The sequence below is a fragment of the Anabrus simplex genome, chromosome 1, assembly GCF_040414725.1.
Source record: "Anabrus simplex isolate iqAnaSimp1 chromosome 1, ASM4041472v1, whole genome shotgun sequence".
Taxonomy (NCBI): Eukaryota; Metazoa; Arthropoda; class Insecta; order Orthoptera; family Tettigoniidae; genus Anabrus; species Anabrus simplex.
The window spans coordinates 272,603,171-272,626,585 of NC_090265.1; the positions used below are offsets into that span (position 1 = coordinate 272,603,171).

The following is a 23,415-nucleotide window of genomic DNA, read 5'->3' on the forward strand; positions in this document are numbered from 1 at the left end:
CAAATGTGCTGGATATAGAAAATCGTCATCTGATACAAGAGAAGCGAATTTTTAAAAAACTCACCACCATATAGATGACGACAAAATCCTTGAAGCTGCTTAAAAAACAAAAAAAGTGGAAAAGTATACAAAACTCCAGATCAGGGCAAAAACCAAACAGATAAATAGCCAATGTAAGGAAATAGAATAATATGAATCTAAGCATGACACTTTTCACATGCACAAAAAGGTTAACACACCGAGGTCGAAGGCTGTATGCTGTATGGGACTTTTGTCCCTAATTGTAGAGAACAGTGCCCGTATGATGCATGCTGTCTGGTTCTCATACTTGTTACGAAACAAACTTGCTATGTGCGTTGATCAGCACTGCAGAGTAAGATTTGGTTCATATAGTTCTTAAAAAAAAAAAAAAAAAATATATATATATATACACACTACAACTCTACGCTTCATTTACTTCTTCCTTTAAATTTATAACTGTTAGGTTCTTCAGTCTGCCAAAACTAATTCTTATGAATAAATAAATTTAGAAACTATCTGAAAAGGGAAACATATAACAGAATTATACCCGACAAAGAAACTACTATTTTTAATTAAGTAGTTTCTTTCTTTAGCCTAGTATAGGTGGACTATTCGTAATAACGACGATGATGATGATGATGATGATGACTGTTGTTTAAAGGGGCCTAACATCGAGGTCATCGGCCCCTAAAGGTACAAAATGAGATGAAATGGAATGACAAATTAAAAGTCCAAAATTCTCCACTGACCAACGTGAGGACGAACTATGAATGGATGGACATGAATGTAAAACAATGAGTGGATGTGACCCGCAATGCCTTACATTCATAGAAACTGACGTAAAACAATAGGATTACTGACCAAGGGACTGCTGCTAAAGCATAACACTGAATCGATGATGCTTGCAGTCTAAAGGGGGTCCAAAATCCAAGTTATCGGTACCTCATAACAGTACTTATCGCTAGGAAAGTAGAACCATGGTATTTGTCATGTTCCGGTACAAATCAAAGTAGCAGAGACTCGCGGTATTCCACAAATTATGGTACTACTCACAGGTTATGAAATGCAACCTATGGCTTTTCTCACTTTGCGGTGCCATTTACAGGCAACGCAAACCTAGGGTGTTCATCACATAAGAGTACTAACCACAGGGACCTGCACTATCCCGTGGTGTTCCTCATATAGTGGGTACTAATCATAGGCAAGGCAGAACCATGGTAGCTATCATCCCATGGTCTTGCTCATATGGTGGTACTAATCACAGGTACTGCAAAAGCCGACCGCATGGTGCTCCAGTGTGCTACTAATCACAAACCTAGTTGGTACCTAATATAGTGGTACTAGGCGCAGGTAAAAGCGACCCATGATGTTCTCCACGTGGTGGTACTAATCACAAGTAGTTTCATGGTTCCAAGACAATCATCGCTTGGTCGTCACTTTTAGTCGCCTCTTACGACAGGCGGGGGATACCGTGGGTGTATTCTTCGTCTGTGTCCCCCACCCACAGGGGGATTCGTAATAACGTCCAATAAAGTAAAGTCCTATAATACCATAATGATGCCCTGAAGAAAATACTGTGCATTGTAAACATGGCATATTATTGGCAAATGGTGTTAATTACCATTGAAATCTACAATTATTAAACAGTTATTTATCCTAGTAAAACTTTCCTATTGGGTTGGCAACAGAGATGTTAGAAATCCAACATGGCATGGTGCACACGACGTCAAAGTACGATGCACAAGTCTTGCCAACATCAGTGTGAAAAGACCATTAGTCTGGTTTGATTAAGTCTAGTGAGTGACAAGACCCTTGGTCTGCTTTGGCTTAGGTTAGGTCCCAAACGTGCAAAACCAGCAAAGGTTGGCTGCAGTATTCCCATGGGACAGCAGCGCATTCTGTGTTTGAGAGTGGACAACACTTTGCGTTTTCCTTATTTTCACAGAATGTGGCAGACATGATGTGAGCTCCATTGGAGACAATAGCAGACTGCTCTTCTTCACAGCCAGCCGATAGCAACACAGAAAATGGTTGCATTTTGAACATTTACATAGTCCTGTGCCCGTTCGCACGTCCACGACAGATTACAAAATGGCGCCGACTGAAGGTATGGGCCATGTAATCTATTGCAAGCAAGGAATAGTCACCTGTTGTGATGTTATAGAGGGCCATATACGTCATGGAATGGTCAAGTATTCGGGTAAAACGGACAGTGGACGGTCTACAGTATTGTTTTCAAAAAAATAGAAAAAACTTGATTATTAAAAAAACTTCATCTTGAATTTTCACAACGTAGAGAGCGGACGCAATTACCGTCAGCGGAATAATTCTTTTAGGAGAAGCAAAGGATCACGCATAAGAAAAGAAGTATTTTCCAACGGTTGAATAAGAATAAAGAATAAGTTTTCGTCAAGATTCAAAAGCAGTTCAGACAGAAAATAGACGTACTGAATTCATTATCTTACGAAATTGCGGATACGTCGGAGAGCTACGAAGAAAAATAAAAAGAAATAAAATTAAGGATTAGAGACGTCAGAGAAGAATAGTAAAATGGCTGTATACTGCAATATAATCTTCAACTTTGAGACTGACAAGAAGATGATGAAGATGATGTGCTAAATACACATGATGGACCAACCTGGGAACAATTCATCTTACCATACGACCAGTCAATGACGAGGAAGGCGACGGGTAACCATCCGACCGAGCCATGACGAGGCAAGGCAACGGGAATCCAGATAGTACTTCCAGAACGAAGGAGCGGATGATGTACCATTTGTTCAACCCGTGACCGAACCGAAGACCCAACTACATCCATTTGGGAACCGAACAGCTGAACCAGGGACAACCATGAGCGAGCTAAGTCATTCACAATATTTTATCGCATAATTTTTGGTTTGCCTACACATGTACCTTAGGTATGTGCCGATGGGCTAATTGTAGACCGATAAATATGGCAATGCAAGTGAGGATTACCAACGACGTGTGAGATAATTAAGTTCGTAGTTACATGATTTAGTAATATAGCAATAGTTTATGCTATATCGACCAGAATACTTGTATGAAGCGTGAGGTTTGAAAGAGAAGTGTGAAACAGCTGATTTTAATGACATACCGGGAGATTATGGAGATTTCATAGAAGTAATGTTTAAAGTTGACGTCACGAGTGGTTGTGCGCGGTGTAGAAAGAAACAAATGGAATTACGCATTGTTTGGTTCATAGAAAGGGCATTGAACTCATCCGTAGGTTATGAGAAGCAGCGACTTGTAAATGTTATTAAGAAACAGTGTGGTATTTTGACGTAGTCGTGAAGTTGGGAACGCGATAAATTATTATGGAGGCTACGGTGTTAATATTAGATGGATGTTGTAATAAGGATATGATTATGGTAATTGGATGAAAGATTCGAGTTATATATAGTGATATGAGAAGTTTCTCACGATGCAGGACCAACGAATACTTGCAAGTTAAGTTATGCCACACTACAAGTTTATTTTATGATTTGTTTACGTAAGATTGCCCACACCGCTGGAGCTACACAAGCCAAGGTATGAACTGGGTTTACTATTATAGATGTATGCTCGTGACGTAATCGTATGTCAGTGTAGATGATTTATAATGAACATCAGAATACTACGATACTTTGAATAGCTGTAGTTAACCAGATGCATTACGACACCGATGTTTATGAGATTATGTTTCTAAACCTCGCGGCATAGCGCTTCCATACTAATTGCGAGAGAGAAAAGTAGCTTGCATTGTAGTTGAATGTTATTGGAATATAACTAAAAAAAGGGACATTGAACCTAAAAGGACATGTGTATGACAGCCAAAGATTATGTTGAAAATTAGTTAGATAGCTCGATCGATTAATATTCTCCGTTTGAACGTACATTTCTGTAACGAACTTCAGCTAGGGAAAAGGATAGAGTAGGAGCCGTATTTACCAGGCACTAGGAAAGAATGCCTTAGTTCGTAAGTAGTTATCCACGCACAACGAGATCGTTGCAACAAAATCATGACTTCGGATTTTACTCAGAATTATCTTGATTTACTCAAATCTATTTTCGATTTCCTTTGATTTATTCAGGTTTATTTACATGTATTCAAATTTAGTCAGACTTAACTTATTAGTGTATTCGAGATGCATTTCGGCTGGATATTGTGTCCAAGTGAGACTGGTTTAATCAGACTAAAGAAAGTGAACTATCGTAACAAGTTAATTGTGTTGATGTTATACTTACGTTCCAATTGTAAGGTGGACCTCAGATGTGTCCAGTGATCTATTGTAAATGTGTAAATATTTAACTGATCCTCTTCATAATTTAAATACTAGATGTTATTTTCGTTTTATTTTACGAGCCAGCGCTGACTCATTCTCCATACTTATTTTCAGTCAATTTTAAATAATGCGTCGCATAATATGGTAATTTATTAATTAAATATTTTATTAATAAATATCTTGTTATTTTTCTTTAATTGCTTGTGTCATGAATTCTTCTCTTACTGTTTAATTCGTAAGTTAGTTGATAGCTAAGAGTGGTACTCAGTAATCAAGTGTTCCAATTAATCATGGTGAGTTCTCTCGAAGTCAATATTCTGATAAAGGTTGTCGACGATTATTATTATTATGTCGTGAGTGTCGGTAGGTGTCACCCGTGAGTTGGGATTCTCTTGAACTCACGTAAAGCGAATTCTACAGTAAGATTACATGTCTTACTTGCCATAAGAAAACCCTGAGGTATCCGCTGAGCGACTCCATTTCGTCAAACTAGGCTACCCAACGACGAGTAAAAAAATGGAGGTATCGGGTAAAGAATGTAATCCGTCTACGTAAGCAGTTACATTTAATTGCCGCACCAACGTGGGCCAGAAGAGAAAGACACCGTGGGAATGTGATACATTTAATTGCCACACCAACATTGACTAGAAGAGAAAGACACCGCGGGACCATTACATTAATTATCGTTTCAACGTGGATGATAATAATTTATAATAATTTCGTGTGGCTATTACTAGCCGAGTGCAGCCCTCGTAAGGCAGACCCTCCGATGAGGGTGGGCGGCATCTGCCATGGGTAGGTAACTGCGTGTTTTTGTGGTGGAGGATAGTGTTATGTGTGATGTGTGAATTGCAGGGATGTTGGGGACAGCACAGACACCCAGCCCCCGGGCCAATGGAATTAACCAATGAAGGTTAAAATCCCCGACCCGGCCGGGAATCGAACCCGGGACCCTCTGAACCGAAGGCCAGTACGCTGACCATTCAGCCAACGAGTCGGATGATTAAAGAGAAATATCGGAGAAAGGAAAATAAAGGAGCGCCAATAAGTGCTTACATTTAATTGCCTCTCCAACGTGGCGCAGAAGAGAAAGACACCGCGGGATCGTCAAGAAAGAGATTGAATATCAGTATATTTTAGCTAGCTCCCATACTGCAGGCAAGAAGAGAAGACACCGTGGGAACGTATTGTAATGGAATACAATAAGTACAGATAATGTGGATTAATATAGATAGTAATGTAGAAGTATTGTATGGAAAAGATTCATTAGGATTATAACATTTGCAAGACATATGACGAGAGTTTGTGAAGGAGAAGTAGGTGTAATATATATGAGTATACAGTTACATCAAATGAAATGAACAATGCTGAGGAGTAAATGAGGATTGTCAAATGTTAATTTTTTTCTGGTCATGTTAATAATAAGTTAATTTTAAGTTATTTTTAATGAATACTGCACATGTTAAAGACTATGTAGGCTTGTGAATATTGAATGTAGGTTAGATGCCTTGAGATGCTTTGAGATCAGTTCCGCAGTGAACTCAAAATGATAAAATCCGAACTCATGGTCTAGTTGTTCATGGTCTACCTGGTAAGATGATGCTGTTCTCCAGCAAGGTCCATCAATATCATAAGTGTTTGGAGACAAGAATCTTTGAACTAGTGTACCAGAATAATATAGTGGACTATTCTAGCATAAGTAGAATAAGGAATTGGTGATTGTGTTATATATATATATGTGTGTTTATATCCTGTGAACTTAGAGAATTGCTAGGAAACCTAGAGAACCTTAGGAAAAATAGGAATTTAGAGAAATCATATTAAGTAAAATTACACTTAACGGAAATATGGCGATGCAAGGAAGAGTACAGACCAGAAGGGGACAGGAAGAAGAAATGAGAGAAATACAGGAAAGACACGAGGGAACCCCAATATGGTTCCTAGAATATTTGAAAAAGCAGGAAGATGAAAGAAAAAGGCAGGAAGAAGAGAAGGAAAGAAGACGAGAAGAAAAGGAACGAAGATTAGAAGAATGGCAACAAAAACAAGTTGAGGATAGAGGAAAGGAGATACAGGAATTATATAAGAAACAAGAAGAGTGGCAAATGAAGCTAAAGGAGACTTTGGAGGAAATTGTTAGCAGAATAGAAAGCGAACATAAAGGGATGATCCAAGAATTAAAAGGGAAACAGGAAAAGATGACTGAAGAATTTTTTGGAGTCAGAAATGAAATACAAGGTTTGCGTGCCGAGTTGACTGAAACCATGGAAAATAAAAACAAAGAGATGCGAGAGCAGATAAACAGAATGAGAGCAGAAGTGGCACAGAATCCAAATATTATCACAGCACAGGTGGATGAAGAAATTGCCAAATTGTCTACTAAAATGGAGGAAATCAAAGGTAGTAATGAGAAGAAATGGGAAGTAAATGAAATAAAGAAAAGGATAACAGAAAGTCAGGAAACTATCAAGAGGTTAGAAGAAGAGAAGATAAATGAAATAACGAAGGGAATGGAAGGACTAAGCCTGAAACAACAAGATTTAGTAGGAAAATTTAATCGAGCTTCAGACCAGGTAGCTGACAAAATAAACGAACTAAAAGAGAAAATAGAAAATGATAAGGCTGATTCGGAACGGAAGATGGAAAAGACCGATGAGGAAATGAAGCAAATAAGGAAAGAACTTCAGGAGATGAGGGTAGAAAACCAATCGGCGAAATCCGTGTTTTTGAACTCAAGCGAACGGCAAAGAGCTGTGGAAACACAAGTACAGGAAAGAGAAAACACACCTTCAGTAATAATTGACTCGACCAGGCGAGATATGGAAATGATGAACGGAAGCAACCAGAGTGATAGCACTCCCATTAACATCATTAAGAATTATGATGATCGATCCAAACACTTCGACGGCTCAGCGAAGATCTCTCCCAAACAATTCCTCAGAGATATCGAGGAATACTTTAAGGGAGGGAGGATACAAGAGGATAAGAAATTACGCATAATCGAGAAGCACTTAGATGGGAACCCGAACATATGGTTTCGAGCATTTAAATACAGCTTTCGCACTTACGATGAATTCAAAGCTGCTTTTCTGAGAAAATTCTGGGATTCAGAAATACAGCAGCAGTTGAGGTTGGAACTCTACTCTAGGAAATTTTCCAATACAGGGCAAACGCGCTACAGCAATTTCTTTTCTTACCAATTTCACCGTTTCCAAGACCTAGATTGCACACCGAGTGAGTTAGAGGCGATCAAGACTATACAGAGACAATTACCGTTAGAGGTGCAGAGGTTGTTAGCCGCCACGGACATACAGACCGCTATAGAAATGGAAAAACGGCTGAGACAGATTGATTTGACATCATCATGCCTGGTAGAAAGAAACCCCAGAAATATCAGGCAAGTCGAAGCGATCAACACCATGAGCCCTGAAAGCACGAGCGGTGGAGTGAGCAGATCTGATCAAGACAGGACGGAGAATGATTTCAATGCTCAAGATAAAGCATGAAAAAGACATTGTTGTCGATGCAGCGGAGAGCAACCTGCGAGATGGGAACAAAGAGATAACAGAAGTAACCCACAATACAGGATCAACATTCGTTATAATAGAAATAGGAGCCAACCGTATCCCAGAAATAGAAGATGGTATAACGGAAAACGACGGCCTAGCGAGTATAACAGAAATGAAGAAAATAGAAGATATATACAAGAGCTCAGAGAGCAAAGGCAAAATAAAACCCGGTGGGAGGATGCCATTAGAGACAAAGATATCAATGGAGACCTCGAAGGGGCAGAGAGTCTCGAGCTCCAAGATTACAAGAGGAAAAGAGAAGAGGAGAGATGGAGAGAAAATAATACGCAGAGGGGTACGACCGATTCCGAGCCATCGGAAAGAAAAAAAAACGCCGATGGAACAGTAACTCAGCAGGAAGATGTAAATAGTCAGGAAAACAAAAACATTATCAAAATTAGCAGTTGGATAATAACACAATTTGATCACTGGGACATCCGACCAGAAGACTTGGTTCGAAATGAGACATGCGACACCAAGGAACCAGTACTTAAATTGCCAGTAATACTAGTTAGGGTAGCAGATATCAAGATATATTGTTTGGTTGATTCCGGGGCCAGCATCAGTGTCATGTCAAATACATTATTCCAAGAATTGTCAAAGAGGATGGAAATACCAATAATACCCGTATCTGGAGTTAAGATCAGGGGTGTCATACCAGATAAATCAGTAGAATGCAAGACTCAAGCATATCTAACAATAAAAATAGGCAGACACGAGTTCGAACACCCATTTCTGGTAATGAAGAAGATAAAATACAGTATAATATTCGGAATAGACTTCATGATGACTTCTCAAATGACTATAGATATGGAACGTTATGAAATTCGATTCTCTATCATGGAGAATGATGGGAATAAAATAATAGAAACGATCCAACTTAAAGACACGTTACAACCTGAGGAATACTTGAAGATTGAGGGAAAGGAAGTCGACTTATTAAGTAAAGAGGATCCAGCCTTGGTAGAGAAAGACGATGAGCAGCAATTAGACATCGAAATGGCAAAAAGGATCGAAGAAATCATAACTATGGAGGAAGAAAATAATGAAAAAACAGAGATCTGGGAGGCACTTGCTCATGCCGATGTACCATCAGAAGGAAAGCGAGTATTGTACGGAATTATCAATAAATACATCGACGTTTTCGATGATAAACCAGGGCAAATTCCGAACTTCAAATACAAGATAATAGTAAATGACTGGACTCCATACAAGGGCAAAGTATGTGACGTACCAGAGAAGTACTTCAGCGAAGTGAAGACGATTATCCAGCAAATGTTAGATGACGGAATAATCATTAAGACCATCACACCCTACGTGAATCCGATCGTAATTGTAAGGAAAAACAACGGGAAACTGAGAGTGTGCCTAGACGCGCGTGGTCTCAACGGGAAGCTAATTCCTGAATATAATAGGGCTCCTAAGATCAAGGAGATAGTAAAGAAATTTCGAGGTCAGAAGTACTTTACGACCATGGACTGCACGGCCTCTTTCCATCACATTGTCCTCGAGGAAAGGTCACGGTTATTAACCGGGTTTATGTTCAACAACCAGACGTATGCCTACTGTCGTCTTCCATTCGGACTGAAGAATAGTTCTGCTGTTTTGGTAAGAGCATTGGACAGAAGCCTTACTAGCGAAGTGAAAGAATTTATTAATTGTTATATTGACGAGATAGTTTTCGGAAGTTCCACTTTTGAAGAGCATTGCGTTAACCTAGAAAAATTGCTGAACAATCTGCAGAAAACTGGCTTCAAAATAAATATCTCGAAATCAAGATTTTGCCAAAGCCAAGTACTTTTTGTCGGACACGTAATCGATGGCGAGGGAATAAGACCTAACCCTGTCAAAATTAAAGCTATTTGCGAGTTTCCTCGACCGACAAAGGTCAAGCACGTCAGACAATTCTTAGGAATGACAGGATTTTTCTCAGACCACTGTGAGGGATATACTGAGACAGCCGCACCTCTACACAATTTATTAAGAGCCAATAACAAGTGGAAATGGAATGACGAGGCTGAACAGGCTTTCAATAAGATGAAAGAAATGATGAAACAGAGCATAAAACTAGGATATCCAGACTATGAGAAAAGATTTATAATTCAGGCAGATGCATCGGGTATCGGTGTAGGCGCATGCCTGTATCAGGAAGACGAAGAAGACCAGAAAAGAACATATCTGGCATTCACCAGCAGGAAATTAAGGAAACATGAAATGCACTACACTACCACCGAACTTGAACTTCTAGCGATAATCCACGCGCTACAACAGTGGAGAAGGATCATTTATGGGTACCCAGTGACCATAAGAACTGACCATAAGGCGTTGACTTTTGGGTTAAAGGCAGTCATGGTAAGCGAGAGGATAACGCGTTGGATGCTGTACACGCAGCAATTTGACTTGAAGATAGAGCATTGCAGTGGTAAACAAAACATCCTAGCTGACGCATTGAGTAGGAACCCTCCAGAACAAGAAGAACACATCTTAGAGATCGAGTTAGATATTCGAGAGCAAGAACTACTGAGAAAGCTCGAAAACCTAAAGGAATTCCAAGAGTCTGACAAGGAATTAAAACATATCATCGACAGGTTAACAGAGAAGGAACCGGAATCTGAATGGCAGAACAATTATGAGATTGTAGATGGAATACTGATCAAAATTATGGGCAGAGTTGACCGAAAGAGGATTATAATACCACAAGTATTGCAAAAAGAACTGATTTGGCACACCCATAACATCACGGGACATGCAGGCATAGACAAAGTGATCAATACGTTAAAAGAAAAATTCACTTGGAAGGGACTATGGAAATCTGTCAGGAACCTAGTTAAAACTTGTGACATATGCCAGCGTGTTAAACACAACAACTATGTATGCAGACATAAACCAGTGCCAATCATTCCATCAAGATCGCACGAGTTATATATGCGGTAGATATCTTTGGCAAGCTACCGACCGCAAAGAGAGGAAAAAGATACATACTAGTGGTTGTTGACATATTCTCCAAGTACATCTCACTTCAAGCTATACAGAGAGCCAATGCTAAACAAGTCATATGGGCCCTAGTGGAAAAAGTTTTTCCTGAGATGGGTAAGCCAGAAAAAATACTCACAGATAGGGGAACACAGTTTACATCTGAAATATTCCGTGAGCGAATGAAAAATGAAGGTATCAGACATACGATGTGTTCGGTACGACATCCAGAAGCGCACCCTGTAGAAAGATACATGAGGGAAATCGCCAAGTTCGGCAGAATATACTGCAACCAACAGCATTGGAAATGGGTGGATATATTAAGTATTATTGAAAGGAGCTTGAATAATACCATTAATCAATCCATCGGACAGATTCCCAGCGTAGCTCACAAGAATATACATCCTGAAAGGAGTTGGGACAGAATATTCACTATGCCCTTGGAAAGGAAGCCAGATCCACAACAAATAGAGTCTATGATAAAGGAAAAACTACAGGAACAATCACGAAAACGATTAAAGAGGATGCAAAACAAGAAATTCCATGCACCATACAAACGAGGTGATCTTGTATTAATTAAAACAGTGCCAATGTCTAGCGCACCGAATAGAGTATGTGCGAAGTTCCTACCATTATACAATGGTCCATATAAAGTTGAGCGTGTGCTAGGAAACAATGCATACGAATTAGCAAGCATGAATGGAAAGTACCGTAATGTACACAATGCCTGTAACATCAAGCCTTATTACCAAGAAAATGAGACTAATGAAACAACAGAACTAGAAGAACAAAGGGGCCAAGAATGTATAAACTACATACCAATATCAAATTATCATCCGCAAGTCATTTGAAACTTCGATTTATTACGTTTATTAAAGGAAAGAATCAGCTGATCATATGAGCACAGTTGAGTATAGCAAAGAACATCTCTAAATCAGGAGCGATAATAACCGGTCGATATTTTTAAAATCGATTAGCCAGTCACTATACGACAATGAATCTGTATAAGAAGCGAAGGCACATTTATGATTCGAGTTTAAGAAAGGAAATATATTGTGACCAATATATTTTGTCCGTGACAGGGGGCAATAAATGTGCCCGTTCGCACGTCCACGACAGATTACAAAATGGCGCCGACCGAAGGTATGGGCCATGTAATCTATTGCAAGCAAGGAATAGTCACCTGTTGTGATGTTATAGAGGGCCATATACGTCATGGAATGGTCAAGTATTCGGGTAAAACGGACAGTGGACGGTCTACAGTATTGTTTTCAAAAAAATAGAAAAAACTTGATTATTAAAAAAACTCATCTTGAATTTTCACAACGTAGAGAGCGGACGCAATTATCGTCAGCGGAATAATTCTTTTAGGAGAAGCAAAGGATCACGCATAAGAAAAGAAGTATTTTCCAACGGTTGAATAAGAATAAAGAATAAGTTTTCGTCAAGATTCAAAAGCAGTTCAGACAGAAAATAGACGTACTGAATTCAATATCTTACGAAATTGCGGATACGTCGGAGAGCTACGAAGAAAAATAAAAAGAAATAAAATTAAGGATTAGAGACGTCAGAGAAGAATAGTAAAATGGCTGTATACTGCAATATAATCTTCAACTTTGAGACTGACAAGAAGATGATGAAGATGATGTGCTAAATACACATGATGGACCAACCTGGGAACAATTCATCTTACCATACGACCAGTCAATGACGGCGTTTGCCGGAAAAGCCATCCATCTAATTTTTGATCTGATTTTTGATATGCTCTATTGGTGGAAAAGAATCTAATTCCCTCCATGGGAACTTAGAATTTCCATTTGGAATTGCTAGGCGGGCATTAATTCCATTGTGGAGTTTTATCTCCCGTATGCAGTTATCAGACTGTGCTTCATAAATAAGCTTCTGATAAGTTCACCTGCATACACCCCAGCGTCAGTGGGTAGGGTCTGACACATCCCACTCTGAAGAGTCTAGTGTCAGACCTAAGACGAAACGCTGGTTAATAGAGCAAACGCCGGAAAAGCCATCCATCTAATTTTTGATCTGATTTTCCTAACCAAGCCATGTTCACGTCACACGGAACAGTTTACTATGATACGCAGACCAATTTACAAAAAGTTATCAGAACATGGACAATGGAGTTCGCAGAACAACTGTATCATAACAACAACGATGACAACAACTCGCAAATTTAGTAATTTCAATGTACATATGCACAAATAAATTCTTTATGGAGAATTTGGTGCGGACCGCACAAGGCAACACGAGACAGCTGTTGGACTGCCGCCTAGGTGCGACTACCCGACTGGTGTGAGACCGCATAAAAATGAATAGGACAGCAATAATCACATCTAATATGAATGGAATTAGTTTTAAATTATGACAGTAGATGGCAGAAGTGATTAAGAACAGGCAGACGCCTATAGGCTGCTAACCCTATGTAAGAACACATTTAGAATTACAAGAACGCCTAAAGGCATCAAACCCAATACTCCTGCGACAGCTGTTGACGCCTTTAAGCGTCAAATCCAGTTAAGGGGTTAAGCAACAGATCAGTTTGTAGAGCAGTGCATGTCTTCAACAAGAAACTACCATTGCACATTTTCTTAAGGTCTTCCAGTCCACCATACACGCTTTCAATGTGTCTTCTGAAAAGAATGTACTTAAACAGCTTGAATTCAAGCCCATTGCTTCTGGTAGCAATCAGAAACCTAGGGAAGCTGGATCCCATACTTTCAGGCTGTGCTCGTTCCCACGGAGTTGACGCCCTGAGGGAATCGAAAGTTAAAAACATGGGTGGCAGACTGGGCAGACTGTAGAAGTTTGTTTCTAGCCATGCTCGAAAACATCCTCCCTGAATGCCACCAATTCCCATCGGGGGCCTCTAAACAGAACCAAGCTAAACCAGTTATTGCCCTGAATTCGATGTTGGACAATGCCTTAATACAGGTTGACTGAAGTAATGAGCATTAGGACTCCCTTCCTCAAATCAACTGTAATAGCAGGTAGCCCATTACATATAAAAAGTAATAAGTATAGATAAAAAAAATAATTAATAATAATATCTCCTGGAATTCGGCTATGTGGGGACCTGCGTCGTCAGGAAGATATTACTGCTGAGTACATGGGCACTCCCACCCCGTCTGGACTTTTGAGCACATTAAGAGGCCCCTCTCCAAGCAGCATGCACATCAAATTTTGATTTGGTCTACAACTAACCCTAAAGAAAATTTAAAAATAAAGAGGAGACCGATGACCACATAACCCTTTTAATCACCTTCTACGACAGGCAGGGTTTACCTGTGGATGCTTTCAGCCCCTCCCATCCACAAGGCGTACCAATACATGGTACCAAAGCCACAATCCATTTCCATGTCTAGGTCACCCCTTACGTCAGGCAGGGGAAACCGTGGGTATATTCTTCATCTGCCCCCCCCCCCCCTCCCGCACATAGGGGGTTAATCCAATTAGGATACATTCTGAAAATGAACTATGAACATTGTGACAAACAAATTTACCAATTCATGGGCATTACAGCTAACTGAATCTGAAGCACCAATAGTTTAGCTGAAAAGATTGGACTGAAAATGACAATTTTAGTCCCTCTTAACACATGAGAAATTATCCAATTACAACAGTTATATTAACAATGATCCCGTTTCATAATACAGAGATAACGAAGTAAAATCACAAAATACTCACTTCTTACATATTGCAATATGTTTTGGATCATGAACCAACTGACAGGTGCCCTTCTCATGCCTGGTACATTTTCCAAAACGACGATATATCATACAAGGTTGGTTATTTTTGCGCATTTTCCTTGTCAGTAATGCTATGCTTCTCTGTTTTGCTTGACTGAAACAAATTAGGATTGGATATTAGTAAAAGATATAAAATCTGAGAATAAAAAAATTGGGATGAATGAAATAAGAAAATCCTTCAATTATCCAGGGAGCTGTCAGCACCAAGCATATCAGAATATCTTGAAACCATATGGTCCCAAGTTACATACCAGAACCATATAACAGGGACATTCTATTGACAGTACTCAATTAGCATCATGCACATGATAGGATGCAACATGTCACTTACCTCAATGTAACTATATAAGCAACTTCAATGGAGTTTTAAGAAATGAGTTCAGCTCAGGACTGAAGATTTAGAGATTTTATCTACACAGCAAGATTTTAAAATTTTAAGACAAATTATATATCAAGCAAAATTCAAACTATGTTTCAGTTTTATATAATTAGGATTCAAATGAGACCCACTGTATCAATGTTCAATAACTTCTGTTCATAATATTACTGGATTGAAAGTTATGTACTTTTTAAAGATTTAAATCCACTGAAGGTGACTTGAAATATGCGTCGAAACATGTATGGTAATGTAAAAACGACATCTTTATAGATGAAGTATATTATAATGTATTGAACGGGAAGATACAAAAATAGTTATTATTTATAACATTACCATATAATTTTATTAGTATTTTCATTTAGCCTATTAATCTAGATATTTCCTAAGGAAGAATACAGTACAGTATCACTACAGTTTTATATTTGATCATCTTTGTAACTCCAATCATAAAAGCAGTTTCTTAGAAATTCATGAAAGTTCCCATCAGCATAGTTGTTCATACCTGCCAACTTTACCAAACCAAATTCGGGAGATTTTTATATGAAAATCAGGAAAAATCAGGAGAAATCAAATTGGTCAAAACTGCTTACTCTACACGTTTTGCACAATACAGGAGTATTATGGCATATATTATTATTATTTTTTTTGCTAGTTACTTTACGTTGCACCGACACAGATAGGTCTTATGGCGATGATGGGACGGGAAAGGGCTAGGAGTTGGAAGGAAGTGGCCGTGGCCTTAATTAAGGTACAGCCCCAGCATTTGCCTGGTGTGAAAATGGGAAACCACGGAAAACCATTTTCAGGGCTGCCAACAGTGGGGTTCGAACCTACTATCTCCCGAATACTGGATACTGGTTGCACTTAAGCGACTGCAGCTATCGAGCTCGGTGGCATATATTATAAATTATAACACTTATTGTTTCAAAACCCAACTGTTGCTTTACGAGACTACAAGGCTAAAAAAATTACATCTCTATCCCCCCACAGGAAGTATGTGAGTGAGATGATTGGTCTCTGAGAAGCCTTTCAAAAACTCATGCTCCACACGTGTGAATAAGTGAAGCACTTAGATGCCATTAAGCCATGAACAGATGAGGACATTTATTGTACAATAGATGGCACCACGTCGAGAGGTCTCCGTGTGTACTATCTACTGGCATACCAGGAAATTGCTTGTAAATGTTATGCCATTGGAATATTCTATATTTCTTAGCATCTGACAGCCATTTTGAGCAAGAGCTGTGTTACATTACCATGTAATTCTGCTGTATTTTTATTGTTAACTATTAAATTAACTATATATTGTTGTTTCTTTTTTATTCGTTTTTAATTGTTATGGAGTGGTCTAAAGTCGTGATAGATGTCCTGATTGAGGCCTACAGCAGAAAATCGTGCCTCTACAACTACAAGCCGCCCTTGTACCAGAATAAACATGCGAGAAACATGGCTATGGAAAATATGCGCGAGGCTTCAAAAGAAATTAGACCATCGGCAACAAATGGTGACAATTTATAAAATGAAAAGTTTACATACCATGCTTGTGGCAGAACTAAATAAAGTTAATAATTCAAAGAAAAGTGCTGCTGGGATGGACGTATACAAACCTTTAATTTGGTACTTCAAAAAATGTTTTTGGAGGACTATGTCCAGCCCAGAAAAGGGACTAGCAGTGCAGCTCTCTCCGGAACATACGATTCTTCCCAAGGAACAACCAGTACAGTAAGTACGGTAATTTGTTCATTTGTAAGAATAGGATATTATTATTATCTGACATAAGAGTATACCAGTATATATGCTAACTTTTTACAATATAGTAGGCCTAGTAACATTTGAATTCAACTGGAAGCCATTATAATTTTCATAAAATTAATACTAACATTCTATTGCCTATGTTCTAGTATTATATTATGAAAAATTATGGAAACTGAAGCATGAATCCAACATTTAACAGTTATTCTTTGTTTTGGGTTGAATTTACATGCGAAGCTATTCCATCCCTTGATGAAGTCCCTGTAGTTGGAGACTGGGAAGTGATGATGCCAGTTCCATCAACATCTAGTGATGTAACACCACTGTTAATTGCTTCACCTTCACCATCATCACCAAATCAACCATCACCACACGAAAGGAGCATATCAAGAGGCCAGAAAAGGAAACTAATTGTGCAAGAGGAAGACAAACTCCTTCAACAAGCCACTTCAGTTCTGGACTCTGTGACAAGGAAAAAACAGCTGCCATCTGATCAAGAGGCCAGAAAAAGAAACTAATTGTGCAAGAGGAAGACAAACTCCTTCAACAAGTCACTTCAGTTCTGGACTCTGTGACAAGGGGAAACTAGCAGCTGTCTGATTTGGATGCATTTGGTTTGTTTGTTTCTAGTTCATTAAAGCAACTAAAGAACAAAGCCCATGTCTTTCAAGGGAAGAGAAAAATATATTATACTGATGCCCGGTTTCACCAACCTTCGTCAAAATGTCTTGATGATCATCAAATATGACGGTCGATCAAGGTTTGACGATTCGTTAAAATGAGAAGCGTTTCACCAACGCAGATTGGCTTTATTTGAGGCTTCGTCAAATATGACGCTTCGTCAGAATAATATTTCGGTTTCCATGACAAATTAATGTATGTTGGCCTTTCTGATTCGCTCGTAAAACAAAAGAGGGTTAGGAAGCAATATAATTCAGTTCCCGCGAGTTATGTTATGTTTCTCTATTGAATTAACTCATATCTAAAAGTTAGTTATTTAATATTGTTTTGATAACTACTAAGAAGAAATGGACAAGAAAGAAACTTTTAAGAAAAGGGGAGAGAATTTCTCCAAAGAAGAGAAGGCATTAATGGTAAGGTTAATTGCTGAAAAGAAGGATGTAATAGAAAATAAGCGAACTGATGGTGTGACTGTAAAAGAGAAGGAAAGAGCTTGGGAACAATTAACAGACATGTTTAATGCTAGAGATTTTGTTAAAAAAAAGATCTACGAAGCAGCTGAAGTCATTTTATGACAATTTTAAGCGCAGGTCGAAACAACAGAAGGTCCAGGATAAGATCAACATGCATAAAACGGGAGGTGGAGCAGCTGAAACCTCATCATTAGATGAAACCTCTTCTCAATTATTATCTATTATCTGTGAGCAAGTGGAGCCCATTCCTAACGAGTTTGACTGCGACGCTTTCTATATAGATAAAATAGATAACACCGGTCGCGAAGGATGCTGTGGAGATGAAACAAGTGCGACACATAACCTCTCTGCTATGTCGGAGATCACACCTCATGAAGAATCAGTGACGTCAGCTGTTTCTCCGATTCCTGTTTCTACCCAGGGGGGTGCACTCAGCCGTGCGCAGAAGGTGTTGCATTTTCCTCGTTTAGCGCATGACGTCACAGTGGAACAGCTAGCCACGCGGGACCATGGTAGACCGCGGCAAATCCTTCAGTTATCACATGTATCGGATGTATTTGTTTACGTTTACAGTTCGTGGCTGTTCAAAAGAGTGTCAGAGGACCTAGTTTCTTTTTTCGTTTGTGCTGTTCGACTGTAACTTACGCGGTACAAGGTATGAGATAATTCTGAATTGAAGCCGTAAAGTGTATTCACAGAGACATCGCTTAACAGGCGGTCGTGATACGGTGGCGACGGTTCTATTCTTCTCAGTGCTCTAAAATTGTGACAAACAATGCCGGGTTGCGCTGTAGTAAACTGTAAATCCCACAACCGAAACACCAAAGAAAGTGAAATAGTTTTGCATGCTTTCCCGCGTGATATTAAACTACAAAAGGTTTGGGTATCGAAATGCTGCAGAAAAGACTCGGTAAATATTAAAAATGCTCGAATATGCTCTCTTCATTTTCAGCAGTCAGACTACATAAGAGACTTGAGGTCTGAATTGTTAAATTTGCCTCGGAAGTGGGTGCTCAAACCCGGTGCTGTTCCCTCACTTATGTTGCCATGCATTAACACGAATGCTGTTTTAGTGAATAGGAATGATAACATGCCTGTAGTTAGTGCCTGCATGATCTCGCCTACTGCAGAAGAGAGGAAAGAGCGGTACGACAAAAGACTAGTGCAGAAACGAGCTCTTGAGACTTTGAAACAACTATCACCCATTAAGAGAACAGCTGACAAATGTACTGACACACAAGATAATCCTACTACCACTTCAGAAAAGGACAACTTACTAAAAACTATTGCAGCTCTTGAAGCAAGAAACGCTCGGTTGTCTGATGTAAATATGAAGTTAAAATTACGAAACAAAGGACTTGCGAATAAGCTGTCACTTTCACAAAGAAATGTTTACAAACTAAAGAAGAACATGAGTGCTTTAGTGTCTGAAGAAGTCAAACGAATACTAGGGAAAATATTTTCACCCAGCCAAATAAGACGTCTGTTAAATGGTTCTAAACGAGTTCAGTGGAATAAGGAGGACATTTGTAAAGCGATTACTCTACGTGCTGTTTCGCAGAAATGCTACACTTACTTGCGAGAAAAAATGGGATACCCACTGCCTGCAGTTTCAACGCTAAGAACATGGATAAACCGCTCCTTTCGCTGTCGGCCAGGCATATTGCAAGACGTTCTACTTCTGATGAAAATGCAAGCTGAAAGACTGAGCGACAAAGAACGAATCTGTGTTGTATCATTCGATGAAATGAACATCGATAGCAGAATTTGTTATGACTAAGAAGAAGACAGAATAGTAGGCCCACATAACAATGTTCTCGTTGTTATGGTACGAGGGTTGTTTTCATCTTGGAAACAACCTGTCTACTTTGATTTTGACGTTCAAATGACAGCTACGCTTCTGAAAAGAATAATATTGGCCTTAGAGTGCATCTCGTACAGTGTTGTAGCTACTGTAGCAGACATGGGAGCCAAGAATGCATCTGTGTGGAAAGAACTTGAGGTAACATACCTAAACACTCATTTTTCTAATCCTCACAATGCGAGTAGAAATGTGTGGGTGTTTGCTGACGTACCTCATTTATTTAAGTTAATGAGAAATCACTTCTTGGACAAAGGTATTGTACTACCTTGCAAAAAACAAGCAACAAAAAATGTGATTGAAAAATTATTGGTTCTGGATAGTGGTGAATTTAAATGTGTCCTAAGCTTTCTCAGCATCATATTAATGTGGTAGGCAGGGAGCGACAGCGTGTACGATTAGCAGCTGAGTTGTTTTCTAACACAACCGCACAGGCTATCCGGTACTTGATGCCAGAGGAAGAACATGTTAGTGCGTTCATACAGCTTGCCGATGAGACACTAGACATTTTGAATTCTAGAATACCTGAGAGTGACAAGCCACTTGCATGTGGGTTTGGCATTCATCGCTATGAACAGGAGAAATGCCTCACAGAATTTTATGAATGTTGTGAGAACATGCGTGTTGGCTCTGCGAAACATATGCTTCCCTTTCAAAAAGGATTTTTGAAAAGTATCCGTTCCCTGCTTGGCCTTTTCAAAGACATGGAATCTTTCGGCGTTAAATACATTCTCACAGCACGTTTGAATCAAGATTGCCTGGAAAATTTCTTTTCGCGCCTAAGAGGTCTTGGACATTTTTACGATCATCCATCTCCACCTGATGTCAAAAATAGGATCAGACTGTTGTTGTTAGGAGCCAATTCCAGCGATATTCCTCTTTCCAGTGTGGCACCTGTAGCTCCTGCCGAAGGAGGAGAATTTGTTACGTCGGCTATGTTTGGCAACATCCTCCCGGATATGACTGAAGCTCTGGCGATGACTGAGGGTGACAAGGATATTAATGACATTGAATTGCCAGCTGTTGATAGTGATGATCTATCCTTACAGGAAGATACTGACTGTAGTGTGGAGGGATTCAAATACGTTACGGGGTTCATCGCATATCGCTGCCGAAAATTTGACAGGTCCCTGGGCACGCCTACAGGAGAGTTGTTGACACCGCCTGATGACCCAAGTCTGGGGTGGATACACGTGCTGTCTCGGGGAGGTTTGCTCGTCCCTTCCGATGATTTCATGGAAATGATCACTAAATTCGAACTGATATTTGCTGAAGTTCACGGACGAACAGATTTGAACAGGGAACCAGAAGTTGTGAACAATATGTTTGTGAAGCTGAAAAGCCGTTTTCCTGACGTCCATCCACAAGTCTTGAAAACATATGCTAAGATCCGAACCTTACTCCGTTTGCGTTGGTTGGCTGCAAAACAGAAATCCAAAAAAATAGAGGCTGCCCGTAAGCGAAAAGCGAGAATGTGGCATTTATCAACAAAATAAATGTTTTCAAGGTCAAGAAATGTTCGTTACCGTTGTATTTGTTATTTTAAACTTCATGTGAAAAGCCACGGGAACTTTACCTTTTGCACAGAACTCGGAAAAGAACGTATTTCATACCCTGTCTTAATTTCATCAAATACGATTCGAACTGTAGCCCTTTTGATGAAAATCGAGTAGGTAGTGAATATACTAGACTGTGATACTCTTCTTGACTTATGTAAACGGAAAGAAAGACCAACCATTTATTTGATGCTAGTGTTCCAAGACTTGAAGTTATTACATTTCGCAATGTGTCCTGAAAGTTTTCACCGTGACGTGTTGAACAAATTAACTGTGTTTGTGATATAAAACAAACCCCATTTGTCAGTCACAGTAAGGTGCAGATTCCATGCATTTACTCGCACTTCTGAGTACCTCTTATTTTGTAGCGCTACGATGTTACACATACTTTATCTTGTACAGAATGTATGTTTCTATAGAATACAATGGATGACGTTCAAAAATGATAAAATATCGCTTCGGTATATTATTAAAATATGAAACATTACCCGCGCGCTAATACAATCTGCCATCAGCGGCTACCAGCGATGTTCCATGGTGACGTCACAGCGACAGCCAATGGCAGCCCGTAACGCGGAATGACTAACCTTACTGTTCTCTATTAACCTTGTTTCTACCGAGCAAGTACTGATATCGCAGCTGACACCAGTGACAACTACTTCGAAGAATCCGTGGAGTGCAAGGAATAGGCCCAAATTAAATAAAGTGAAAAAGACAGAAGCTGCCAGAGCCCGTGAGAAACTTTCCGAACTGTCTGAAGAAAGACGAAAACTGTGCAACCTAGAGCTGAAGAACTTAAAAGAAAAACATGATTCAGAAATGCGGCTTCTTGAAATGCAGAAAGAAACTGAACACATGAAACAAGAAAATGAAAAGCTTAAAACATCTGTGTTGCAAGCAAAACTTGCCAAGTATTTGAACAAGTAATTATTTATTAATAATGTAGTATCGCTAGTATTTAAACTATTTTTTTTTATTTTTCTCTCGTCCAATACAAGGGAGTGCTAGAGAACAATAATTTGCATCTCTGCATTATGTGACAAAATACATATCGGTGAAAGTAAATTGACAAAAATTACATTGATGTAGACACAATTTAAATTGCCAGTAAATTGAAAGCAAATTAGTTAAAATGTAATAAAAATAAGTTCATATCATTGTGTAAGAACATTTCATTAAAATGCTTGCGAATTTGTTTGTTTAACTTGACTACTTTCTTAGAGGAAATGAGTTTCGACAATCCTTTCACGAACAGCAGCAGGCGCACCGTCACGAAGAACATCTACGGCGGGGACAGGTACCGCATCAAATATAAGATAATTTCTGTCATGAGCTCTTTTCTCTTGCAAATACTCACGAAGCTCTTGATCCTCCTCTCTAGTTTGTATTGCAATATTGTGAAGAATATCAGTGGCTACTATGATGGTTAATGCAGTTCTTACTTTTGTTCTTAATCCTAAAGATAGAACAGGAAACCTCCTTTTCCACACCCCATACTGTCTCTCCACAGTGTTTCTTGTCTCCACATGAACTTTGTTGTAGTTTTCTTGACCTTCAGTCCTTGGATTCAAAAAGGGAGTTAGAAGATAGGGGGCTAAACGGTAACCATTATCACCCAATAAATGCCCTTCTGGTATTCCTGTTTCGAACATCATTCTGATTTCTGAGTTATCAAAAATGAAGCTATCGTGTACCGAGCAGGGCCATCGTGCTACTACATTTCTAATCAGTAGATTCGCGTCAGAAATGGTCTGAACGTTAATGGAAAAATATTGTTTTCTGTTGCGAAACATTTCCGCATTATGACCGCCAGGAGACTGTATTGGTACATGAGTACAGTCAATTGTCCCTATTACACCCGGAAAATTACATATACCATAAAATTCCTGAATAACAGCACGTACTTCATCTGCGCTAGGAAAACAAACATAGTGATGTCTTAAATAGGCGATTGCTTCAGACACATTCTTGATATATCTACTTATTGTAGCTTTCGAAACTCCATTTGTATCTCCAATTACTATTTGAAAAGAGCCAGTAGCATAAAAACGGAGTGTCAGAAACAGTTGCTGGATAGGAGTGAGTGGTCTATTCCTATTAGTG

At 39.2% G+C, this 23,415-nt stretch overlaps 1 protein-coding gene across 1 annotated transcript in view; it reads right to left on the reverse strand.

Moving 5' to 3' along the window:
• Positions 1-23,415, reverse strand: part of ZC3H3 (Zinc finger CCCH domain-containing protein 3) — a 109,470-nt gene that overhangs the window by 26,402 nt on the left and 59,653 nt on the right. Inside the window, exon 6 of the mRNA XM_067142302.2 lies at positions 14,549-14,704. Coding sequence (XP_066998403.2) covers positions 14,549-14,704 — 156 coding nt within the window. The remainder of the gene's footprint in view (positions 1-14,548; positions 14,705-23,415) is intronic.